Source organism: Dromiciops gliroides, chromosome 3 (genome assembly GCF_019393635.1).
Source record: "Dromiciops gliroides isolate mDroGli1 chromosome 3, mDroGli1.pri, whole genome shotgun sequence".
Classification (NCBI taxonomy): Eukaryota; Metazoa; Chordata; class Mammalia; order Microbiotheria; family Microbiotheriidae; genus Dromiciops; species Dromiciops gliroides.
Genome location: NC_057863.1, coordinates 558,666,783 through 558,694,349, shown reverse-complemented (window position 1 = coordinate 558,694,349; position 27,567 = coordinate 558,666,783). Strand labels below are relative to the sequence as shown.

Genomic DNA, 27,567 nt, shown 5'->3' with positions numbered 1-27,567 from the left:
GTAGAGTCACACAACTCTTTATAAGTTGCAAATGATCCTATAATGACATTAAACTCCTCAATTAGTTGATACTTTGGCTTACTTTCTATGTCTATAGGTTTCACTAAACTGATTAATTTTGTCCTTACGGTATTGTTTTCTTGATTTGAGTGAACATGCCCTCATCAACTAATTAATCATCAAATGTGTATTGAATACAAGACCTCTTTCAGACTAAGCTCTGAGAGGAAATAAGAATAGTTATGCTACTTATGGAAATATTGATTGACATATGCTTCCCATCAATTTGTAGTATTTGAATGGAATGTTTCTTCTGTAGGGAAAGGGAGATGGATTCTGTTAAGTAAAATCAAGGCAACAAATATCTATTAAGTTCCTCTCTATTCCAAGTCCAGTGCTAAGCATATACAAAGAAGGTTGGAGAGGGGGAGTCCCTGCCTTCAAAGAGTTTGCTTACCTTTGGAAGAGAAGACATGCAAACAATTATCTATAAATAAGACAGATAAACAAGAAATTAGAAATAATGTCGAAGGAAGAACACAAGAAAATGAAATCCTCAAGAAGCTTGGTTTGGTGACAAGCACAAGGAGGTAGATCAGTTGACACTTTTTAGTTATATAATGATGGATGTCACCCAACATCTCTGAGCTTCACTTTCCTCATGTCTAAGAAAGAAAGACTCTTATTAGGGCAGCCTGTTTTATAGGGATGTTGTGAGGAAAATGCTTTGCAAACTTGGAAGCATTGCATAAATATGAGTTATTAGTGTTGTAAAATATACATAAATAATATAGCTTCCCTAAAACATATCTTGCAGCAGAAGGGCTTGCCAAGTCTCTATCTTTATGAACAAATCATTAAACTGTTTCTTCAGAATCAACATTTTGACATACGTATCATCCCCCAAACAAGCAGCCCATTTTATCTTTTAAACAAGAACCCTCAGAACTGTTGGAAAAGAAAACTCTCAGTCAAATGATATGCCCTGACCTTCACTATGCTAGCTGGCATTCGGTGTGCAAAACTATTATCACCCATTTCCCAATTTGAGTAGGAAGTTGTTAACACTGAGAGAACAATGAAACTTCAGAGAAACCCAGGGTCAGCCACATCATTTCAGTTTCTGTTAACTGTTTCTACAGGGCAATTCTGGGCTGGGATTCAGTATTGCTGGAGGCACAGATAATCCCCACATTGGAGATGATCCTGGCATATTTATTACGAAGATTATACCAGGAGGAGCTGCAGCAGAGGATGGCAGACTCAGGTAAGATCTGAGGGAGTCGTTATTTAGAAACGAAATCTATGGCATTAAAGAACCATATTGGTATATGGACTTGCTAGAACAATAGTTGTTTTTTGTTGGGGGGGGGTTGTTTTTGTTTTGTTGTTGTTGTTGTTGTTTTTAAGAATGTCATGTGGAAATAGAAGATAGTCAAAGCAGATTTTCTGGGGTGACTCAAGATTTTACAGAAGTACTGAGTGGGAACAGGACATTAATAACTGGGATTTATGGTCATTTTTCTTCCCATTGCTCAGAAGAATCCGTGTCTCTGATTATAATTTTTCACTGGATTTCTATGTATCAGGCTAGCAATAAGCATTTTAAAGCATATATTCAATGCTCAGCACCATGTTATACTGCTTGGTGAATACAGAGAAGGTGTGGAACATTTTACCTGTCCCCAAAGGGCTTACAGTCTTGCTAGGAAGATGACTTACTGAGGGAATGATGAGTCAATGATACAAAACAATATAAAATTAAAGAAAAATTAAGTGGGAAGGACTATTGGTTAGGGAATAGGAAGATAGGTGGAAGTCTACAGTAGCCAGGAAACACTGTGGAGAGAGAAGTATATGAATTTTTAATGAAGGAGGCAGATGAGCATCTCAAGTACGCAGATCAATATGAGAGTATTTGTAGAATGGAAAGAGATTTGGGCTTGTGGTCAGGGAAGACAGGGGTTTGAATCCCAGCTCAATTACTAGTCGAGTGACCTTGAGAAAGTCACTTATTCTTTTGGATCCCCTGATTCATCATCAGAAACAGGAATAAGATGTGTACCACTTAACTTTCAGGGTTGCTGCAAGCACAGTGTCTGGCATGTAATAGGTGTGTAAATAAATTAATGCTTATTCCCTTCCCCTTATATTGTTATAGAAATATCAGTTCTCAAGTATACTTGGAAGTTCACAAGACTGGGAAGCAGGAATCCTGGTCCTTAGTTTTGACTTTGCCACTGACTAGTTTTGCAACTTTGGGAAAATTAGTTGATCTCTAGATGCCTTGTTTTCAAAAAATGTAGATACTAATAGCATTTGATTTCATAATCTTGAAGCTTACCTTCAGCTGTAGAATTCTAGAGTTCTAAGGTTCTATAAATGAGGGCACAAATGTGGGAAAGAGCAAGGGAGCCTAAAGAGGCATTTTGGGGAAATTGAGGAGATAATCATCTATGGCATAGTAGATAGAGCTCAGGACTTGGAGTCTGGAAGACCTGAGTTAAAAGCCTTCTTATTGGGGGGGGGGCAGGGTTATAGGTGTTAAGTGACTTGCCCAGGGTCACACAGCTAATAAGTGTCAAGTGTCTGAAGCCAGATTTGAACTCAGGTCCTCCTGAATCCAGGGCCAGTGCTTTATTCACTGTGCCACCTAGTTGCCCCCTAAAAGCCTTCTTCTTATACTTAATAGCTACGTATCCCTTGGCATGTCACTTGGCCTCTCCAAGCCTGTTTCCTCATCTGTAAAATAAAGGGCTTGTACTTGAGGACTTCTAAATTCCTGTCAGCTCTAAATCTTTGATTTAGCCAAAGATTCCTGCTGTGGATGATGGGTAGTGATGTTGTATTTAGCAGAGTATGTTCAGCCATCTGCTGGATGCTGTGGGAAATCAGAATAAGACCAGGTCCTTGTCTTCCAGATACAGTCTTGTTAAGGAGACACAGCTCACACGATAGGACAATTGGAGGGCAGTATAAAATAGGGAATAATCATAAGAGAGCTGGATAGAGTGGTGCAATTCAGAAAGGATTCATTGGGGAAGACTCAAACTGAGTTTTGAAGATGATGGGTGAAGGGACAAAAAGCAATGAATGGGCTTAGAGTAAAAACACAATAACAAAACCTAACAAACCTGGCTTCTCCCTTCTACTCTACTCATCACATGGGGTAATTTCGAGCAAGTCTGTTAACTCATTTGGATGTCACTTGCCTTCTATATAAAATGAGGATGTTTACTAGATCAGAGGTAACCACTCTTTAGGTCCTTGTCTTTAAGGAACCCTTTGTAAAAACCATCAATGTATAGACTGCCACTTATTAGCAGATTTACTCTTAGTTTCCATTGATTGAGAAAATGTATGATGACAAAAAAACTATTGTATATTATGTAAGCTTTTCAATGAATTTGTGTTGTATTCATCATAATAGCATCTCTATATATTTGAAGAATACTAATACATTTATGCATGACATTAAGTCTCCGGAAAGCATAATTAATTATTTTGCTTCATACCTTTTGGAGGTAATTAAAGATAAAAATTAACATATATATGTGTGTGTGTATGCATGCATGTATACATGAGATAGAAACAGAGATATACATATATATATAGATAGATAGAGAGGGGGGGGGTAGAGGGAGGGAGGGAGGGAGGGAGGGGTGGTGGTGAGGAAACAGAGACAGAGACAGATTTTTTTGGATAACTGTTAAGGACTCTCCCATACCCACCATCTTCTAAGGGTCTTGAACTAAATGACCTCCAATGTGTCTTACTCATCTTTAACTCTCCATAAGCCTAAAATCTAGATAGGGGTTCACCTTGTGGTTTTTGTTGTTATTGTTGTTGTTGTTTTTTCCTACTTCTCAAACAATGGTAACTAACAAAAACTCTACTTGAGGCAATTTCAGTAGGACATGGGGATGGGACTGATGAAAGAGGGACAGCTCCACTCTGGTACAATCATTCCAGGATATTGCAGTACCCATTTTCCAGAGAATACTGACCACTTCTACAAGAGTTCAGAGAGAAGGGAGGGTGGCACGTTTGGGAGGTGAGGTACAGTGACAGGACCCTTGGGTTTGCCTGTGACAGTTGAGCCCTATTGTCTTACTCTTGAGCAGGGATCAGAACACAGCCTGTTTTTGTGTAATCCACAAGCTAAAAATGGTTTTGACAATTTTATATCCAATAAAACTTTATTTTAAAATGTAAAAACTATTATTAGCTCCCAGGCTGTACAAAAACAAGAATTTTGCTGACCTCTGCTTTAGAGGAACACAAGGTTCCTCAGAGAAGGCATTCACTGGAAAATAGGAAAATATCCTGAGAGAGTTAAATGGTGCATAATAAATAGCCAGATCTGGATTCAGGAAGACCTGAGTTCAAATTTGGCCTCAGACATTTACTAGAAGTGTGATCGGCAGGTCACGTAACCTCAATTTGCCTTAGTTTTCTCATCTGTAAAATGGTGATAAAAATAAAACCTGCCTTCCAGGATTGTTGGGAATCAAATGAAATAACAATTGTAAAGGGCTTTTCCAAAGTGCCTGGCACATAGTAAATACTCTATAAATGTCAGTCGTTGTTCTTGTTGTTATTATTATTTATTATTATTACTAAGTACCATGATCCTTCATATGTTTTAGTGCCCTGAGCAAAGCCCCATTTGCCCAAGCCTAGTTAGCTTTGTGAAGTAAGGCAATATACCTGTACATATTTATATTCTCAACAACTTAGCCTAACACAAGATTTCATACTTAGATGTTCAGTTAATATGTGAATTAATTAACTAATTAATTAGAGGAAGCCATATAAATTTAGTAGCACCTACCAGTATATATAACACATTGATCTACCTTTGATGAGCCAGCACTGGCTCTATTCAAAAAGGAAGAATCAGATGAGGCCTTTAGGAAGGAAATAGCCTTTATGTAACTGCACATGAGTTGCCAACCTTTTTACAATAATAATATTGGTTTTGTGAACTAATCTTCAGGCCTAGGGAAAGGACCTACAGAATTTTCACATTAAAGTTTCAAAATTGAGGAAAAAATCTGAAATGTGATAAACATAAGTCATTTTACAACTTCTTAGGAAACCACCAAGCCCTATACAGCTCTGATCCTTACTTTAGAATCAAAATTCCAAGTTTAGAAGGAACTTTTTAGAGATTGTTGACTCTAACTTCCCTTCCAATGTACAGATCCCTGGAAAGGCCCATATAGTCAGTGATTCCCTACCTGAATATTTGGTGAAGAATGGTGAGAAATGTATTGCTTTAAAGGAACTTATATCATTTTTTGGTGAAATCCTTTATAATAATTACAGATATTAAGAACTTATTGTATTCAGTGTCCTAGATATAGATTCTGGTAGAACAAGATAAGAAATCATAGCGACTGTCCAGTAGCATACAGTTAGAAAGTTTTCATATGTATTGATCTGAAAATCTTCTGCTATAACTAGAATTTGTGTTCTTAAAGTCACATGGAAAAATATGACAATTTTCCATTATTTGAAAATGTCTCTCATGAGTCCATTTGATTTTTACTAATGCAGTAGGAATTATTTCCCCAGGTGTAGACATCTGTTGTGTTTTGTTGTGCTGTGTTGTGTTTTGTTTTCCAGTAAGAAGTGAGCTTTAAAGAATTGGAGGAGAGGGCTAGAAGCAGCTGAAAAGTCATAATGGGCCATAAATAGAATGATTAGCATTTCAAGAACAGTGATGACAGGTGATACCTTTAAACTGTGGTCCAGATGAACAACGGATCAAAAATAAAAACAATTCACTAAGACACACTTCAGAATCTATTGATTTTATCTCTGTTTTTCTCTATCCCTCACATTTTCTATCTCTTTACCTCTATGTTTCTTTATACCTAGGCTTATTAACCTTGGTCTATGAACATGTTTTTTAAGTTCATGCATACATGTAGGCCTACAAATACCACAAAGATGTAATATATGTATATATAAAGTGAGCAGATAATTTTTTGTTGTTGTTTTCATGTGGCAATGAGGGTTAAGTGACTTGCCCAAGGTCACACAGCTACTAAGTGTCAAGTGTCTGAGGCCAGATTTGAACTCAGGACCTCCTGAATCCAGGGCCAGTGCTCTATCCACTGTGCCACCTAGCTGCCCCCAAATAATTTTAAACTCGTGTGTGTGTGTGTGTGTGTGTGTGTGTGTGTGTGTGTGTGTGTGTGTGTGTGTATGAGGCAATTGAGGTTAAGTGACTTGCCCAGGGTCACACAGCTAGTAAATATCAAGTGTCTGAGGCCGGATTTGTACTCAGGTCCTCCTGAATCCAGGGCCAGTACTCTATCCATTGTGCCACCTAGCTGCCCGTGAGCAGATAATTTTATATATAATGGTTAAAATATATCCCCAGATGTAAACATATATGTAAACATATATGCTTTGCCACTTCCTTCTCCAGTCCATTTTACAAATGAGGAAACTGAGACAAACTGGGTTAAATGACTTGCCCAGGGTCACACAGCTTATTTCAGTATATTTGATTTCCTTTGTCATCCCATGTATTTTATTTTATGTATTTAAAAACATGAACCTCTGAAGGGGTCCACATGCTTCACCAGACTTCCGAAGAGGGACATAGGAAAAGGCTAAGAACCCTGCTCTATTTGTTTCTTCCTCTCTTTTCCCCATCCCTTTTTTCTCTTTCTTGGTGGTCATCCATGTCATGCTTATCCCAGGAGTCTCTTTCCTTTTCCTTCTGCTTCCCCTTCTGCATTCTTTATATGACTTCCATTTCCTTTCTTTTAACTGGCCATAACAGAGAATTGAAATATAATCAAAGTACTCTTATTTATGTTTTTAATAAAATTTTGAATCCCCAGATCTTAATTTAAAAAGAGAGGAGTCAAACTTCTTTTTTCATCTCTTTTTTGAAAACAAAAATCCCAAAGAAGCTAAATTAATGGTCTTTGTTACTTGAATGCAGCCTTCAATCTTTTCTATGAGTCACTAACCCTCACTAGGGAAAAAACAAAAAATTTTCTTAGCTCTCTTGTAAACTATAATTCAAACACGATTACATAATCATGAACTTAATAGGCCTTCATTCAAGGCAACAGTTATAAGGATCTTGATACTATATTTGTACAGATGCCAGTCCTTCCAACAAAAAGGGATATATTTGGAGATACATTGTTTTAGGAATTTAGGTTCTTTTTAAAATATAAGTTATTATTCTGTGATCTAAATGGTACTTAAAGGGAAAAAATAATTATGCAAGATCAGAGGACATGCCAGGAGACTAACTGAGAAGGTGGGACAAAAGAAGAGCTAGGTTTTTCATTATTTTTTTTCCTTCATAAATATTTTCTCTAGATTTAAAGATGGTTCTGCTTAGTTATCTTATATGAAATTAAGTGGGTATTTAATTTTCTTTGTGCTTATACAAGTGAAGAAGCTCACACTTAAATTTAAAAGATGAAATAGATATATACACGCATAAATATAAGTATAAATATGTACCACATACATACCTATATACACATATATATATGATACATACATATGCACATGTGTATTTGTTCATACATACATATGTACATACTACACACCCATATACTACCCCTGTGATTTTGGGGAAAGTGGGTCATCTCTCTGGGTCCCTATTACCTCCTAAGGAAAAAGTTGGAAAAGAGCAAGAATTCTTAATTCTGGGATTCATGGATCCCTTTGAGGGTGTCAGGTTTGACCATGGACCCCTGGCTGTAGGAATTTAGGGATGGAGTCTACAAGATAGAAAAAAAATGTGTATCTTTATTTCAATGTATTTGGTTTCCTTTGTAATTCTGCATATTTCATTTTGTGCATTTAAAAACATTACTCTGAGGAGGTCCATAGGCTTTCCCAGACTGCCAAAGGGAGAAATACCTAAGATAAAAAGGTAACAATCCCTTGTGTAGAAGATCTTTCAGGTTTCTTTCAGTTCTAAATATTCTGGAGATAGAACATACTTAATAGTGTTTTGTGGGGCAACACAAAACTTTTCTGGCTTTAGAAGGAAACTTGAATTTTAGATTTTCTTAGCACCTTGTGGCTCCTACTTTAACTGACTCTTAGAATCGAAGATTTAGAGCTGAAAGGGACAAAACCCAATTCACCACCATCACCACCATACTTTTACATTTGAGGAAACTGAGGCCCAAAGCTCAGAAGTGACCATAAAAGGGGACCTAATCCAATTCTATTATTTTCTGTATGAAGAAACTGAGGCCCAGAGAACAGAAATTACTTAGCCACGACCTCATTTGTGGTAAATGGCAGATCTGGGGATTTGAACCTGGGACCTCTGACTCCAGAATCCAATGCTCCTTCTGCTATACCATGATACCTCAATTCAGCACAATTGAATTCTCTTAACATTTATTGAGTATCTACTCTTTGCAAGACTTTGGGATAGGTGTTCAAGGTAGAAAGATACTTGTGGCAAAGAGTTTGACCCCAAGAAACTTACAGTAGGGAAGAAAGCTGTGGACCAATGAATTTGAGACAAATGAGAGTGAGAGAAGCACAAAGGAAGGGTCCAGACAATGTACTACAATAAATTCGATAAAGAAAAGATCATTTTCACATGGGGCAGGAAGGACATAAGGTCAAAAAAGCTATCATAGACTAGATAACACCTGAGTTCCACTTTGGAGGACAGGAATGGGAATGAGAGGATGTCCATTCATGGTATCAGCAATAATCTGATCCAGCAATGGTCTAGAATCTCCAAAAAATGTCCTTATTGTAGTTTGGATCTTCTGGTACCATTATTGGCATTTTATGCAGGGGAAGAGCTGTCAAAATTTGGCCTCTTCTTTGCTGAGCATTGACGGAAGTTTATGGGAAAAGAGAAGGCTGTTTGTCAGGAGTCTGGCAAGTGACAAGATTTAATTTCCCATTCATTCTGTGTGAGCATTTTTTCAGTTCTCAACCTTTTGAAAGAAAAGCTGTCTTGCCTTTGAGTTCACATCTGTACTGTCTCCCTTTACATCCTAGTGTGGGAATTTTCTTTTATAATGCTGAGAGGCAAACTTTGACTTTCTCCCATCTCTACAATTTGCTTTGAGCTATAGTGACTGAGGTTTGGTTCCATAACTCCAAAGGTGAGAAGGTCCTTCTAGATTTCATGGATCAGAGAGTTGGAAAGTACCTAAAAACTGTGATAGAATGATCTGTCCAGCTGCCCTTATTTTACAATTGAGGAAACTGAGATTTAGAGAATTGAAGTGCTTTGGACAAGATCACACAGCTGGCCAGAGAGAGCATAGGCTCCTACTGACTCCCAGATCAATATTCTATCTACCATAAGTCTGTTTCCTTAAGGCTTTAAGGCCCCAGCACCCTCAGGGGATTTTCAAAAAGGGCAGAAGAAAGACTTTGTTCAGTCACTGGAAAGGAAACACACATACACAAACACGTACACAAGTGAACAGGGCAGGGGCAGCTAGGTGGCGCAGTGGATAGAGCACCGGCCCTGGAGTCAGGAGTACCTGAGTTCAAATCCGGCCTCAGACACTTAACACTTACTAGCTGTGTGACCCTGGGCAAGTCACTTAACCCCAATTGCCTCACTAAAAACAAAACAAAACAAACAAAAAAAAAAGTGAATAGGGCAAGATTTTTTATAAGTAAATAACAAGAAAGACTGAGAACCTTGTCTTCCTATCTAGTAGGAGTCTAGAACTCACACCTGTCATTTGCAAATGCACAAAAAGTCCTGGTGACATCCTCCCACCTCCCAATCTACTCAAGTTAAGGTGGTGCATGGACAGAAGGATAGCTAGGTGATGAAGTGGATAGAGTAAGAAGAAACTGAATTCAAATCTGGCCCCAGACACTTACTAGCTGTGTGACCCTGGGCAAGTCATTTAACCCAGTTTGTCTCAGTTTCCTCGTCTGTAAAATGAGCTGGAGAAGGAAGTGGCAAAGCACTCCAATATCTTTTCCAAGAAAACTCCAAATTGGGTTACAAAAGGATACACAGAAGTGAAACAAAGGATTCAATAAAAACAATGGACAGAAGAAATCTTTTGCTAAGTGACAAAGTAAGACATTGAAAGCTATCTGAGGCCTGGAAGTAAATCTCACCATTGAACTTCATCACTGTGAATGCTATCAGATTGAACCATTGTAAGCCATTAAGTGTCTAACCTTTTTTAATTTCCTATCTAATTGCATTTGCATTGTTGTACCAAATTATAGTGATAACACTAAATTGCTCATTTAGAGGCAAGGAATTTTAATGCCTCAGGAGACTGGTAAGCTTTTCTTATAGTATTGCTGTGTAGGATGAGAGAGAGTCTCACTAGGGGTCTGCCCCTCAGGAACTACCTTTGAAAAGGAAGTCTTATTTTCCAAAGAAAATGCTATATTCTCCCTTTTTTTTTTTTAGTGAGGCAATTGGGGTTAAGTGACTTGCCCAGGGTCACACAGCTAGTAAGTGTTAAATGTCTGAGGCCGGATTTGAACTCAGGTACTCCTGACTCCAGGGCCGGTGCTCTATGCACTTTGCCATCTAGCTGCCCCTATATTCTCCTTTCTTAAGGACACATTGGGGAATCTTGGAATTTCTGAGTTGAAAAATACCTCTGAAGCCATTTACAACTTCTCCTTCAATAAGGAATACCCTCTATAACCTTGGTTCTTTGCCTTGGCTGCATGAACTCCCAAGAGGAATATGAATAGAGTTCAAGGGTGTTAAAAATTAAATATAGTTCTTATCTGCCTGTCTCCTATATAAATAATAAACAGATCAGAGAAATTAATTTTATATCTCCTACAAAAATTAATAATAATAAATTGAGACATATCTCCCACAGAACAAAACCAGATCAGAAAACATAATGTCTCCTACAGGATAAACCAGATCAGAGACAGACAAGAAAACATAATACCAATTTATTTTGTCCCAAGGGAAAAAAATGATCATGTGGCGACCCCCTTCTAAGAAGGGAGCTCAGAGACTCCCTCTTTCTAAGCATATTTAAGGTTTCTTTGCTTACTGTTTACAGGACATTATCAGTTACAGATTAATCAGAAAGCAAATTCTGTAACAAGAATAGATATAATGCAAAGCAGTTTTAACAATTTCAGTTATAACAAGTATGGAGGAAATACAGAAGCATTTTGATAAGATTGCAGGATTCCAAAAAAGGGTTTGGCAAGGATGAGGATGCCCAGATGTCCACATAAGATAGGGACTTACTATCCTGAGGAAAGAAGTCACCAGATAGGGACTTTTATCTGCTAGCTACCTGGGTTCAGTTTGGGGTTCAGTTGAAGGACATTTTGTTCCTATTAACTCAGGGTTTCACAAAAATACTTTTGGATAATAAGGCATCTCCATCAAATCTAGGTGATCCATACATTCATATTAACAAAAGGGTCTGTGAACTTGGAGGAGAAAAAAAGTAGAAATTTATTTCAATAGCATTTGTTTCTTTCATAACCTTATGTATTTTTATGCATTTAAAGATATTTCTGAGAAGGGGTCCATAGGCTTCACTAGATTGCCAAAGGAGTCCATGAAATGAGTACCCTTTCTCTGTTAACATCCCTAACCAGTAGTCATGCAGCTTCTCCTTGAAGACTTTCATTGAGGACAACCTCAATTCCACTGGAGGCAGCTGAGATTCAAATCCCAGCACCACTTCTTATTATCGCATAACCCTAAGAAAAGTCATTTAAATGGTGGCACACATTTTTCTGGTCTTGAAAATTATGGGGTTGAATTAGATGATATTGAAGGTCTCTTCTTACTTTAAATATAAGATCCTATTTGAACAGACTACATTCAGTTTGTATTCAAGAGAAGACAAGCTCTTAGATATTTGATGGCAAGAATCCAGTGCCACCTATGTCACTTATGGGTTTGATTCCAAGTTCACTCATTTACTATTGGTTTGACTTTCAGAGATTCAGTTAGCCTCATTGGGCCTGTTTTTTAAAAAAATCTATAAAATAAAGGGGTAGCCTCTAATATATCTCCCAGCTCTAACATTCTATGTTCTAAGTTCCCTTCAAGGCCTTTACATTCCATGTTATAAGGCCTCTCCCAGCTCTAATACAGGGTGGGCCAAGAGACATGATGTTTTAATAACTTTTTAAAAATTATTTGTCTTTATTGTTTGTCATTTATAAGATTTGATTTTTCACACATGATATAAGTCCATTTCATATCTATGCTGTATATGATGCTATGGTATTATAAATTAAAAACAAAAAATAAAGGAGTTAGTAAGTACTGAAACTCTTTCGTGACTTTTGACCCACCTTCTATTATGTGATTCCATGATCCCTGTGGCATATTTTAAACTTCTTTATCATAGAGTATCATTTGATTATTTCACACCGATTCTTACATTCATGTATAAAGCTGCATATTTAAGGGTTTCTTTATTATTTTTTAAATCTTAACAGTATTTTATTTTTTTCAGTTACATGTAAAGTTTTCAACATTTGTTTTTATAAGATTTTGAGTTCCAAATTTTTCTCACTCTCTCCTATCCCTCCTGAAGACATAAAGCAATCATATATATATATATATATATATATATATATATATATATATATATATATACACACATATATATATATGTATATATATGTATATGTATACATACACACACATATATATATGTATGTATACACACACATATATACATACATATAGCCATATGTACAATCACATTTTTTACTCATAAATGTATTTTATTATTTTCCAGTTATATGTAAAGATAGTTTTCAACATTTGTTTTCATGAGATTTTTAGCTCCAACTTTTCTCCCTCCTTCCCCTCCCTCTCCCCTCCCCAATACAGAAAGCAATTTAATATAGGTTATGTATGTACAATCACTTTAAAAATATTTCTGCATTTATCATATTATGAAAGAAGAATCATAACAAAATGGAAAAACCTCAAACAAGAAAAAAAAGTTGAAATAATAGTTCAATCTGCTTTCAGAATCCAAGTTCTTTTTTCAGGATGTGGAAAACATTTCCCATAATGAGTCCTTTGGAATTGTCTTAGATCACTGTATTATGGAGAAGAGCTAAGTCTATCACAGTTGATCATCATTTTGCACTAGTTTACCCACATTCAAGTATAAAGCTGCATATTCAGCCACAGAGAGGGTCCCCTTCTAATTCCAGAGTAGAAAACAACTTTGTTTTCCTGAATGGTAAAGAGAAGAAAAAGCAACCATCCTTGCCCGCACTTTTCCCTAATAGATATCCAGCTGCAAAAAGGGTCATGCTTTGAAAAGATAATCATTTTGCTATAATCAGAAACCAATGAAAGGGCAGGCAAGCTTAAAAATCTTCAAACAGCAAAGAGATCCTGAGCAAACTATAGGGGCCAAGAACATTGCTCTAGCTTCATATCTGGCAAAACACCAGAGTAGCAGCACTACAATGTAGAATCCTTAACACCATTCTACCCCATTGTTAAGAAGATGAGAAAGATAATTCCATCCATGCCCTGTCAACAACTTATGATCTAGTCCTAGAATATCAGATTTGGAAGTGATCTCTGAGATTACATAATCTGATCCAAATATGAACAAGAATTTTCTCTACAATATCTCCTGTGAATTCAACCTTTAGGGGCAAGGGGCACCTAAGCTGGGTCATACAGTTCTGTATTTTGGATATTTCCTTGTATACAGTTTAATGAAGTCAATCTGTATTTTTGGACATTGGGTCTACATGTGCAGGCTACTCATTTTTTTTTTTTGGTCTGGTTCCATGAACTCAACAGTTCAGGAGGGTTCCTTCTATAGAAATTTCCTCTATCAATGAAAATTAGCAACTGGTCTATAACTTAAGAGTTGTAAGAAGCTAAATGACTTTTACATAGTCACATAGCTAGTACATGTCATAGACAAAACTTGAATCCAAAGTACTCCAGACTCTCAGTTCTGTACCACAGTGCCTCTCTCAAGATCTATTCTACACACACACACACACACACACATACACACACACACACACACACAGAGAGACAGACAGACAGACAGAGACAAAGAGAGACAGAGATCTACTATTAATTAGATGTGTCACCTCAATCAAGTAACTTAACCTCTTTCAGTATCAATTTCAATATCTATGGGATGAAGGGGATGGAATGAATTATTTCTGAGGTTCCTTCTATAACCATGGCAAACCTATCAAATCAACCATTTTCTCTAAGCTATCTGTCTCTTTGGGATGCCTTGCTCACCCCAACCTTCATTCATGCTGGCAGGTCAGGGGGTTGACCCAGAGGAGGCAGTCATATATCTACAACACACTTTTTTAGGTTCTGAGAGCAATCCTTGTATGGAGAATCTGTATATCCAGTACTTATAATTTTTGTAGTAAGCCCCCCACTGATATATTTCCAATGTAAACAAATCAGCAAGATTTTACCATTAACTCTTAATCACAAAACATTCACTTAATAGAAAGCAAAGGAAGAATAATCACAATAATCCATACGGAGCAACTATATGGTACAGCAGATAAGAGTGCTGGGTGTAAAGTAGGAAGACTCATCTTCCTGAGTTCAAATCTGGACTCAGAAACTTACTTAGCTGTGTGACCCTAGGCAAGAAAATTCACCCTGTTTGCCTCAATTCTTCAACTGTAAAATGAGCTGGGTTGGGAAATGGCAAACCACTCCAGTATCTTTGCCAAGAAAACCCCAAGTGGGGTCATGAAGAGTTGGACACAACTGAAATAATTCAACAACAATATGTGTGTCGGCATGTGTATTGAATGTTATATATGTATAAAATAGCAAATATGTAATAAAAACATGTGCACACACATATATACATATATATTTATATTCAGCCCTAATCTCACTCCTGGGTTACATTAACATATCATCAACTGCCTTTTAAATATGTTTTTACGGGTTTTTTTCTTGGTGGGGCAATGAGGGTTAATTGATTTGCCCAGGGTCACACAGCTAGTGAGTGTCAAGTGTCTGAGGCCAGATTTGAACTCAGGTCCTCCTGAATCCATGGCCAGTGCTTTATCCACTGCACCACCTAGCTGCCCACCTTTTAAATATCTTAAACTGGATTCTTATAAGATTCTCAAAATCAATATGTTCAGAAAGGAACACATTTTCTATCCTCACCCTTCAATTTCACTCCCCTTTTAATATCCCTTTTATTTTTGAGGGCATCACCATCTTCCCAAACATCCAGGTTAGCAAATTTCATCTCATCTTTAATTTCTCACTCTTATTCACCCTACATATTCAATCCACTAACAAATCTTTCATTTCTATTTTTACAACATTTCTCCTATCTTCCATATAGCACACTGCCTGTCACATAGTGATTAAACAACTTTTTATTGAATAGCTAATGCACATAGTATCCATAAGGAAGATTGGGCACAAACTTACAGAAACCTAAAAGGAATGTACTTTTTCTCTAACTCCTTTACTTGAATCATTCTTTGATTGGGCAATAAGGCAGTATTGTAGCTATTTAATTTTTTAAGCAAAGGCCTTTCCCAAAGTATGTGATTCTCAGAGATATTTAGGTTAGCTGTCCTGTTTAAACCACTAGTGTCTTCCCCCTTTCAAGGTATATATACCAATAAAGCTCAAGATAAAAAACTCTTGAGGAATTTCCCTTCTATTATTCTGTAGATGGCCAGCCTATAAAGGAATGGAGGATTTTTCTTCAGTCATCTTCCAGCAGAAAATGTTTCCTCCAATCATTTCAGCTCTCAGCAGCAGATGGAAAACCTATCTTCTTCCCAGCTGGGGGCGGGGGTGGGGGCAGGGGAAACAATACAGCAATACAGACTCTAAGTTATCCTAGTTTTACCTGCTTTTCAATGAGCTATCAACTCAACTAGATTCGAACAGGCTCAGCTTTGTTCAACCAACAGAGGTCAGTATCAATTCTGACCACTCCCACCCTCCCATTCCCAATTAAGGTTGGTTTGTCTGAGGTCAGCAATTAAAAAAGCAGGAGACAGTTTCAGTATATTCTTCTCTGCTTTTGTCTACACTCTGTTTCTTTATTTCTTTATTTTTCTCCTGCCTCAAATCAAGATCTCTTTGCATAAAGTGCTTCATCTCTATCCTGCAGCAGAAATGTGAAAAATAAAAGCAACATAATATTGTTTTATAGTTACCAAAAATCTATAGTTATAAGGATTTCCCAGCTATCCTTTTCAAAATCATCATTATAATAATATGTAAAGTAGCTCCCGGGAAATGCCATCTTTGCTTTCAATTATTTTTTTCCCCATCTGAGGGCTGCTTTCTCTCTGGTCTTCCCAGAATTGTCCATGTTTCTCCTCTTTTCTATAAATAAAATTTCCCAAATACAAAAGAGAAGGTCAATCAGTCAAATGTTTTTAAGTGTCAACTCTGTGCCATGCATTGTATTCAGGACTGCAGATACAAAAAAATGAAAAGTCCCTACTCTCCAGAAGCTTACAATCTTGCAAAGCACCTTAAATCTTAGATGGCAAGTATAGCAGTAGAAAGAAAATTAAATGTCATAAGATTATAGATTTAGAGGCGGAAAGGGAGTTGAAGGTTGTCTAGAGTATCCCCCTCAGTTTATAGATATGGAAATGGAGTTCCCAAAGAAGATAAGTGACTTTCCCTGGGTAACTAACATACATGGTAAAGGGCAGAGGTTGGATTGGAACCCAAGTTCTCAAACTATATTCTTCATTTGTCATTTGCACCATTGGCAACTAGGGAAATGTTAAGATATATCCAAAAAGTAACTCCACATTATGAGGCATACTGAGACAAGGATAATTCATGGTTTTTATCCAATAGACAGCCCTATGCCAATTCAGCCTTAGACTTTAATAGTCAAGAACATTTTTTATAGCCTTGGAGTGCTGATCTGATGACTCTTTATTTGTTTCTACTAGTTACTGAAAGCGCCCAATAAATCTTCTAAAGTGTAGTTTGTGGTTTTAGAGCTCATCTGGAGGAATGAGTTCTAATGTCATTATATTTGACCAAATAGATTCGGGGATATATGTTTAAGTCAGAATAGTTTGGCAACAATTAAGGACCCTTGAATCATATCCTAATTTAAAACAACAATACTGGAATGTTTGAACAATGCCACAAATCACATCTTTATTTACAGAAACAAAAGAGCCTCCTTAGTTTTGTGTGGGTATAGATTAAAGTCTTTGCAAGGTGGGTTGTCAGCTGGATGTCAAAAACATAATGACATTAAAGCTCATTCCTCCAGTCTGTAGCTCAATTTATCTGGAAATAAGGGATGTAACTAAAACTGTTGAAACAACATCAGCAGTATTTCTACCCAGTACAGAAAGTGCCTGTTCAGGAATCTCAGGAGAGAAGCCTATTTTCAGAAGGACCACAAGCTAATTTTGAAGTCTCAACAGGCTTAGGAAAGTTCGAGGAATATCTGGACTTTTCTGTCATTGTAAGAATGCAAATTAAATCTTCAAACTTCAATTTGGCTTGCCCTTGTCCTTCTATGTATGACATCCCTAAAATGTGGTGTAGCAAATTCAGTAATGAGGGTCTTTAATGATGAGAAGTAACCTGATCATACCAGCTCTTCAAGTGATATGTTCAGATAAGTCAATATTTTTCTGCCCTGAGGGATCTTTGAGTATGAACATGCAGTCATAATTTCTTCTTTGCCATGATTTCTTACATGGCAGTCATTTGATTCAGTGACAGCACATACTGTCTTCACCAATGTTTACATGAATAACATTTGCTGTCTTGTCATATTAACAAACCTCATTGAGAATGACTTAAGATTACATAATTGTTTCTTTGATAGTTTTTTAGAAGGGCAAGTTTCATGTTATCTATATATGGCACATGGTGCTTAATGTAGTGCTTTACTCATAGTAGGTACCTAGTGAATGCTCACTGAATATGTCGCTATCAGAAACATGAATAGCAATGATAAAACAACAAAATACACAAATGTAAAAATGCTATCCCTACTATGACAACTGTTTTATTCTCTTAAGAATAGCAACATATTTAGTTATATTTAGAAATGTATAGCCATATATTTATATAGCACTTAAGGTTTACAAAGAAGCTTTCCCCATAACCATCTTGTGATGTAGTACAAGTATTATGCTTGTAATAAAAGTACATATATGCACATATATGTACATGTATACATATGTATATGTATGTGTATGTTCATCCTTTGTATTTGAAGAAGACCAATGACATCACTGTGTTGGGTCAAGGTACAGTGTGTCTGACTGTGACTGATCAGTTCAAAATGAGTACAGAAGGTTCTACCACATGTCAGCCACAAAATGTCCATTTGAACATTTGGGATCGTTGTCTCTAGATTTGCACATCTCATGTTTCCTTTGTACTTCTGAGATTCTCCTTTGATTATAGAGCACAGTGCCTTGTTTGATGTGGGCACTCCATGGTGGGTGGTAATATGGCAGCATCTCCCATCTTTCACTAAGTTTCTTCAGAGAGACCTTGAGAGTGTCTTTATACTGCTTCTTCTGACCTCCATGTGAGTGCTTACTTTGTGTGAGTTCTCTATAAAATGGTCTTTTAGGTAAATATACATTTGGTATTCAGACTACATGGCCAACCCATCAGAGTTACTGGAATGCTTAGCAGTTCAAGCTAAGAGAAGACCTCAGAGCTCAGTACCTTATTTTTCCAGTTGATCTTCAGAATCTACCTAAAACAATTCAAATGGAAGTGGTTCAATTTTCTAGCATGGCGATGGTAGACTGCCCAGGTTTCACAGGCATATAACAATGATGTGTAATACAAGTTTTATGCATCTTTATTTTAGAGCTGAGGCTCAGCAGTTAATCTGGGACATGCATCTGGGTCCTTCTAATCCCTGAGGCTCTTTCTTTCTGTTTTACATTTCAATTTATTTTTTATTTTAAAAATTATTTTCTTTTAAAATTTTGAGTTCCAAATCTTCTCTCTCCCTTCCACCCCTCTTTCTCTCACCTACTGAGAAGGCAAGTAATATATCAATTCTCTATGTGAAATAATGTAAAACATATTTATATATTATCTATATTTCACAGAAAGCAAGAAAATTAAAGTGAGAACCTTATGCTTCAATTTGCACATCCTACATGCTCTTTCCACTACGATGAAGTATAGAAATGAAGTTATCCATAGACTTTTTTGAAACAAAAACAACATTATCAATCAAGTATTCCATGTCCCTCATCTTAAAGAAAAAGAAAATGAGACCAAGAGAAGGGAGGTCACATTACAGGAAATAAGACGGAACCAAGAATTGTCTTTTCTCTTAAATGTCTGTGTGACATTATGTAAGTCATGTAAACTCTCTGACCCTCACTTTTTTCTTTTTTAAGTTGAGGAGTTGGACCACATGATCTTTACATTCATTTCCAGCTTTTAATACTATCATCCAATGATATTCCTACAAGTCCAATACCTAGGCTAACAATCAAACTCTGTATTGACACTGAAATGTTTAGATCTCTATATCATGTTAAAAATGGAGTGGAATTCCTTTGATGATGAAATAATATAAAATATGGATCATGGCGGTCAAATAATAAATCTTTAAACTTTGACTTATCTTTGATCACAAGAGGTAGTTACCTCTTGTGGAGCTGTCTTTGGTGCTGATCTTAACTGGCAGTTAAGAACTCTATGTACACCACTTTGTAGCTAGTAACCTGTAAATAATTATCTCTGGCTATATACCTTTGGCTGTTTCAGTAAAGTCACAGTGATCTATCCTTACCCAGCTCTAGAATAGACCCTGTTTGGTAGCCCAGAAAAAGAATACTATATCTTAAAACAACACTCACAACAACAATAACAACAACAACAATGAACAAAGTTTTATGGATGTCTTTGGGTTTTATATCCCAGTTATTTCCAGATGCTGTCACATTCCTCACCCCATAATTGAATATAGCTTTTCAACAAAGGAAACAAGTAAATTAAAAAAAAAACTGGGATAGTGACTGCGTCCAACTATTTAGGCAACATTATATCTCTATATAGTTCTTCTACCTCTCTACAAAGATAAGGAAAGTATGTTCTGTTATCTGCTCTTGGGAATCAAAATTGGTCTTAAAAATTGCTTAGGGTTTTACTTCCTTTAAATATTCTTTCTATTTAATTTACAGTTCTTCTGTATCTTATTCCCCTTGTTCTGTTTATTTCACTCTGTATCCTCTCAAATGAACCTTGTGAGCCTCCCCTGAATTCATCATTTTTGTCATGTAATATAATATTTAATATTTCATTACAGTCACATAACAAATTCATTCATCATTCCCCAATATTTGGCTACCCACTTGGTTTTCAGTTCTTTACTATAACAAAAAAGAGGGGGAAAGCTAAAAAAAAAAGTAATAGATGCTGCTATACATATATGCTATGCATATATGTGGGGCTTTTGTATCTTTGAACTCTGTGAGATAAATATGCAAACATGTGAAGTTCCCCTACATCCTTCTAGCTATCTTGATATAGATTTTTCCTTAATCTAGCTGAAGAGTTTTCTTTACCAGGAAAGTACAAAATTAGTGAGTATTTGACATACCCACTTTTCTGAGTAATTCTGTTTGGTTGCTGTTCCTTCTCTTCTTCATGTAAGTATTTATGCCCTGCTCTTGAGCATTGGGTTAGGCAATATGTGTTTTGTCTATATTCATGGCTAGTGATATTCCACTGTGGGACCCCACTGTTCTGTGTGGATGTGTGGGGCTTGGCAGAAGCAGAGAGTAGCCCTAAGTTGTTTAAAAAAATATGGATGATGGAGATTTGTAATGAGGATTGTTATCAGAGTAGTCTTTCTCAAATGCATGCTTAAGTCTTTTTTTTTTTTTTTTTTAGTGAGGCAATTGGGGTTAAGCGACTTGCCCAGGGTCACACAGCTAGTAAGTGTTAAGTGGCTGAAGCCAAATTTGAACTCAGGTACTCCTGATTCCAGGGCCGGTGCTCTATCCACTGTGCCATCTAGCTGCCCCGCATGCTTAAGTCTTAATCAGAGGCCTTACCAACAGTTCAGGCAGAAGTTTATGGGGAAAAAATAAGACCAGAAACAGGAACCAGTAAATTTTTCTAAGTTTGACTATGTTGGGAAATGAAATTTTCACATGGTCACGTGTCTCCACAGATTATTCTGCTCATCTCTCTCTCAATCCTCCATTAACCTAAGATTACATATTGTTAAAGCCTGAAATAACCATAGAGACCACCTTGTCCAAATTTCACATTTTACAGATGGGGAAATTGAAGCTCTGAGAAGGGCTTCAATGGTTTGTCCAAGGTCATAGTACAAACTGTCAGGGCCAGAGTTTCATGGGCTTGTCTAATCTTCCATAGCATTTACCCTTCTCCCCTTCTTAGAGCCTAGTCCCCTTTGATTTGCATAGGGTTGGTAACAGATGCTGAGTGGGCAAAACAGAAGAGATAGAGAAGCATTGTCCATGTGTAAAAGGCAGTGACCTAAAGATGTTCATAAATCATCTTGGGCCTTTTGATGAAACCAGATCTTTTCAATAGATGATGAGGACAAGACAGAAGACAGGCAGTGCCATTAACTGCATCAGTCCCCAGAGGGCTGTTGCCAATGCAGGTTGGCCTTGTATTTAGGACATAGACACTAGAACTAAGTGTGCTAAAATACTTAACCTCCTGTGGCCTTACTGATAATTGAAACACCTTACTAAAATCTCCTCCACCTCCCCCATTTAATTTCTTTTCTGCTTATAGACTGCTGGTGATGCTAGTTCAGTCTCTAATTTGTAGTAAATTAATAAGATATCTGACCCATTAAAACTGCTTGCTTTGCAGAGATAGTAAATTAGAGCATGAATTATTGACTGATAGCTTTGCCCCGGTTTGGGCTAAGTAGAATGGAAACTTCTTTTACTTTTTTCATTTCAATCGTATATCAGTGTGTACTACCATATAGTTGTTGTTGTTCAGTTGTTTCAGTAGTGTCCAACTCTTCATGACCCCAGTTTGGGGTTTTCTTGGCAGAGATACTGGGGTGGTTTGCCATGTCCTTCTCTAGCTCATTTTATGAATGAGGAAACTGATGCAAACAGGGTTGAATAATTTGCCCAGGATCACACAGCTGGTAAATGTCTTAGGCTGGATTGGAACTCAGGGAGATGAGTCTTCCTGACTCCAGGCCTAGCATTCTATCCTCTGTGCCATGTGACTACATTCTAGTTAGAGTATTATGAACTGTTAAATTTGGACAAGGTTTTATGGCTCAATTTTTCAACCTCTTTATTTCACAGGTAAAGATCTATATGGCAGAAGCAACATATTCAGTGTCTCCCAGCAAAATGGCAAAACATGGATTTGAACCAATGTTTCCTAAGTCCTTATTCAGTATATCTTCCACTAAGTCCCCTTTGTATTTACTAGTCATTGACATATTGATGATCAAAACTATGGTTTGCCATGTTGTTTTCCCTATGTACTTTTAAAAAACCACACTGATGGAGGCAGTTTCTATATGCATTACATGCTCCATTCCATTTTCTCTAAAACTCTCTAAAACTCTCTAAAACAAGACATGGTAGATTTCCCCCATTGAGTGAGTTGCTAAGATGCCTTTGGCCACATCAGGAGAAATGACCTAGTTTGAAAATTCTAAACCCATAATAAAGGAGGAAAGAATAGAAAAAGAAACAAGGATAGGAAGGAGAAAAAGAAAGGATAGTAGCAGTAGTGAACAATAACAACTTTATTTAGCTCTTACCATGTGCCAGACACTGTGTGATATGCTTTACAAATATTATTTTACTCAGTCCTCAGAGGAACACTGGGAGACAGATGCTATTGATATTCTCATTTTACAGATAAGGAAACTAAGGGAAACATAGGTTAAATGACTTGCCCAGGATCATACAACTAGTTGGTGTTTGAAGCTAGATTTGAACTCAGAATTTCCTGATGCCATTGTTAGCACTCTATCCACTAAGCCATTTTATTGACCCAAAAGGAAAGAATGCTGAGCAAGGGACATTAAAGATAAAATTGCCTAGAGCAGGAACATCTCTGGATCCAAAATAATAAAAATATTTATAATTATTGCAGTTCATAGTCATTCCACATTCTTTCTGAGATTGGAAAAGATGGTGCTGAATGAGAGCTTGGATAAAACTCTCAAGTTTAAGAATGGTTGTCTGACACAGGTTGCTGTTCTTCATTTCGGTCATGTCCAATGACTCCATTTGGGGTTTTCTTGGTGAAGGTACTGGAGTGGTTTGCCATTTCCTTCTCTAGCTCATTTTACAGATGAGGAAACTGAGAAAAACAGGGTTAAGTGACTTACCTAGGGTCACATAGCTAGTAACTGAGGGCAGGTTTGAACTCAGGTCTTCCTAATTATAGGCCCAGCACTTTATCCATTGCACCACCTAACTGCTTCATGTCTGACACATGGTAAGTAGCTAATGAATGTCTGTTGGACTGGAGAAACTGTTGAGCACCTACTGAATGCTTAGCACAGTGGACAAAAATAGTCATCCATATCCTGAGGACCTTCTATTTGCTCAGGTGCTATGTGGAATACAGATCAAAATGCCATAATAACTACCTTCAAGGAGTTTATAATCTAGATAAAAGGGAAAATTAATAAACACAACACAGACAAATTGTAAAAAAGCACTACAATTAGATGACTATTGAATGCCTGAAAATGGGGGCTTTCTGTAAACTACAATCTTGCTCTCATTTAACCCCCATGATGTGGGAAGGAAAGAAAATTAATTTAATGATCTCTAAGTGCATGAACAGAAGTATAGTGTCCAGAGAGAGGACTCAGTCTTGGTGAGGCCACAGCTGGGGCATCAATTTCTGAGAACACAATTTAGAGCAGTCAGTGACAATTTGAAACTTGTCCAGGGAAGGGTGATATGTATCATGAAGAGACTGGGAACCCTACCATACAGATCAATTGAAATTACTGAGGATATTTACCAGAGGGAAGATAAGATAAGACGGGTGTTTTTTGTTTTGTTTTGTTTTGGTTTTTTTACATATAATATTTGAAAGGTTGTTGTGGAAAGTGAATTAGAATGATTTTTCTTGGACTCTAAGAGCAGGATTAGTACCAGTGTATGCAAATTACAGGGTGGTAGACTTTAGTTTAACATAAATCAAATGGAGGTAATCTCAGGGAGGAAGCAATTTGAGGAAGATAATCAATCTCAGGGGGATTAGGAAAGGCTCCTTGCAGAAGGGATTTTAAATGAGACTTGAAGGATGCTAAATAAGGCATCCTAATAATTTTTTGTTTGTTTGTTTTTGTTTTTTTAGTTTTTCTGTTTTTGTTGAGGTTTTTTGTTTGTTTGTTTATTTGTTTTGCGGAGCAATGAGGGTTAAGTGACTTGCCCAGGGTCACACAGATAATAAGTATCAAGTGTCTGAGGCCTGATTTAAACTCAGGTCCTCCTGAATCCAGGGCCAGTGCTTTATCCACTGTACCACCTAGCTTCCCTAGGCATCCTAATAATTGTTATCATCCTAAAATGAAATGAAGTCGTGAGATCTCCATCACTAGTCAGTAGTGTGTGACTATGAGGGACTAAATGAGACAATCCTGGAATCGCAGAAGCCATCTGCTCCCTACTTTGCCTAAATAAGAATTCTCCCTAAAAACTCATTCTGAAACCACTTATTAAGTGCCTACTTTATGCCAAATACTTTTTAAATGCTAGAAATACAAAGGCAAAAATAAAAGAGGCTTCCACCTCAAGGATTTTATATTTTACTGGAAAGAAATAGCATATAAATAGATAAGTAAATACAAATTAAAGATTTTTTTTTAAATTCTTAATGTCAAACCTAAAGCTTGCCAATTTCACTCATTGTTCCACATCTACTCTGTGGGATCAAACAGAAAAACATCTAGTCTCTCTTCCATGTGACATGGAAATTTTTTTTTTTTTTGGTGAGGCAGTTGGGGTTAGGTGACTTGCCTAGGATCACACAGCTAGTAAGTGTTAAGTGTCTGAGGTCAAATTTGAACTCAGGTACCAGGTACTCCTGAATCCAGGGCCAGTGCTCTATCCACTGCACCATCTAGCTGCCCCTAACATGGAAGTATTTTAAGACATGTCATCTCCCTCCCCTAAGCTCTTTCTTTTCCAGATTAAACAACCCCCATTAATTTCCAGCAAGCCTCATAGGGCATTCTCAACTTCCCCTGGACTCTGTCCAGTTACTCAGCGTCCTTCCTAATCTGTAACGCTGAAAATTGAGCACATTATTCCAGATATGGCCAGACCAGAGAAAAGTATGGCAGCACAATCACTTTCCTATTCATTCAGTCAGCAAACATTTATTAAAAGCCTACAGTGTATAGGCCATTGTTCTAGGTGCTAGGATAGCATCACATTCAAATTTTGGTTTTGTTTCAGTTTCAGCTGCTATACAACATATTTGACTCATATTGAGTTTACAGTCAATGAAAATGCCCTTTTTATTCGTTTGTTGTAAGAAGAGCTACCTTCAATATATGCCCTCCCAATCCTGTGCTTTACTGAATTCATGCATGGGCTTTTACATTTATTCCTACTGGATTAACTTTATTTTAGATTAAGATCAGTGGTCTAGCTTGTCAACATTTTTCCGGATCGTGATTGTCATCTAGCACAAAGTTTATGTAACTGAATGTGGGGGTCATGAAAAATTTGGCAGTCAATGTTTGATTTGTATACCTATTTTATATTCCTATATACCCAGGGTTGCATAAAATTTTCTCAGGTGAAAAGGGGTCACACATGGAAAAAGTTTAAGAAGCTGTTATCTAGCATGCTAGCTGTTCCTCCAAGGTTGGTGACATTCATATACAATGAAGGCACGTTCCATTATTTGGAAAAGTTTTGTGGAAAATTAGGTTGCAAGTTGGGTTGATAGTCTGGGTAAAGTAAGAGAGTTTATAGTTTGGCAAAAAGGCACAGGTAAAAAGAATATAGATGGCATTTTTCAAAGATTAAATAGAAATTACTGAAATTGAAAAAGAGTTTATTGAGTTTACTTTAAAATTACGTTCAAGTACAGAAATTATTGAAATGGGAAAGGTATGCATTAGCTACTCTTTACCCTGACTGTGTATATAATAATAACAACTTGACTATGCACAGGCCTTGGAAATTTATAAATTATTTTCCTCACAACGAACCCGTGAGTTGTGTATTATTATTTCAGTTTTACAGATGCAGAAACTGAGGCTCTGGTGATTTGAATTGCCTATATTTTTTCTGCTTGTGTGGGAAAAATCTTAAGATTCTAACTTTGGCCTCCTGATTGTGAATCCAGCATCTTATGCTATAACAAGCTGCTTCAGGAAGAAAGGATGCTGATACCCAAATTGAGTTACGAAGAGAAATTATCTACTCTCCTTCTTAAAAGATTTCTGAAAGAATAGGATGCAATATAGATCTTTTGGGGAAGATTATGGTATAGTCCTGTCTGGAGGTAGCATATTGGACCTGATCATGTACCAAGGTTACTCCCAGTCCTGTGATTTTCCTCTGACCTCTCTGTCCTTCAGCAAGTTTTTGCTGGACTAGAAGCTGATACAATTGGATTCTGTTCTTGCTTCTGTTACTATCTATGTGACTGCAGGCAAGTCACCTAACCTCTACTGCCTCAAGTTTCTTTATCTACAAGTGAGAACAATAATGCTTCTGTTACCTAACTTACAGATTTGTTATGAGGAAAGCAATTTGTAAATTATAAAGTACTCTATAAGTGTATCAGTGATGATGATGAAGTTGATGACATGCTTAATTTTTCCATCCAAGAAATTGTTTACCTAAGAGGGTTATTGCTTTTCCCCTTTGTCTTTTTTTTTTTTGCTGGGCAATGGGGATTAAGTGACTTGCCCAGGGTCACACAGCTAGTAAGTGTCAAGTATTTGAGGCCAGATTTGAACTCAGGTAGTCCTGAATCCAGGGCCAGTGCTTTATCCACTGCACCACCTAGCTGCCTCTCCCCTTTGACTTTTAGGAAAAGAGCCTAAAAAGACTGGCATGGTCACAGAAATCTCAATTCCTTTGTCCATATTTGAGCACTATGATCTTTCCCAGATGACAGCTGCAGCAAATCCTGCAAGCACTTAATAAGGGAAATGAAGTGGCAAATGGAGAGGACATCATGGTGGATTCACTGCAGGAGATGGCTTCTCTGCTTCATAAACTCAAACTGCTCTCATCTGGAATTAGAGATTAGAGAAGAGACCCTATTGTTAGATTCTAGAGTAGAACCCCATAATTTGAGCATCACTGATGGGAAAGGAAGAAAATAATAGTCCAGGGCATGAACCAAACTCTGGAAAATAATATGTATTGTTAAGAGAAACATATACGTGTCATCACAATCGAGAAACCAGGGTTTCCCATTGTTTAGTACCACAGAAATTGATGAAGACCTATATACATTTCAAGCACCAATGTCTGGAAAACTGGGAGTCAACACAGGCTTTAGGAATCAGAACTAGGGGATAGGGGAAATTTAGGAATTCTCTATGCCTGAAGTTGTATCCTATATAAGAATCA

The 27,567-nt window shown here is 37.1% G+C and overlaps 1 protein-coding gene across 11 annotated transcripts in view; it reads left to right on the top strand.

The window, feature by feature from the left end:
• DLG2 (discs large MAGUK scaffold protein 2) overlaps positions 1 to 27,567 on the top strand; it is a 2,692,860-nt gene that overhangs the window by 1,867,422 nt on the left and 797,871 nt on the right. For all 11 annotated transcript variants that reach the window (XM_043992745.1, XM_043992737.1, XM_043992735.1 and 8 more), the window contains one exon: positions 1,143 to 1,267. In XM_043992745.1, coding sequence (XP_043848680.1) covers positions 1,143 to 1,267 — 125 coding nt within the window. The remainder of the gene's footprint in view (positions 1 to 1,142; positions 1,268 to 27,567) is intronic.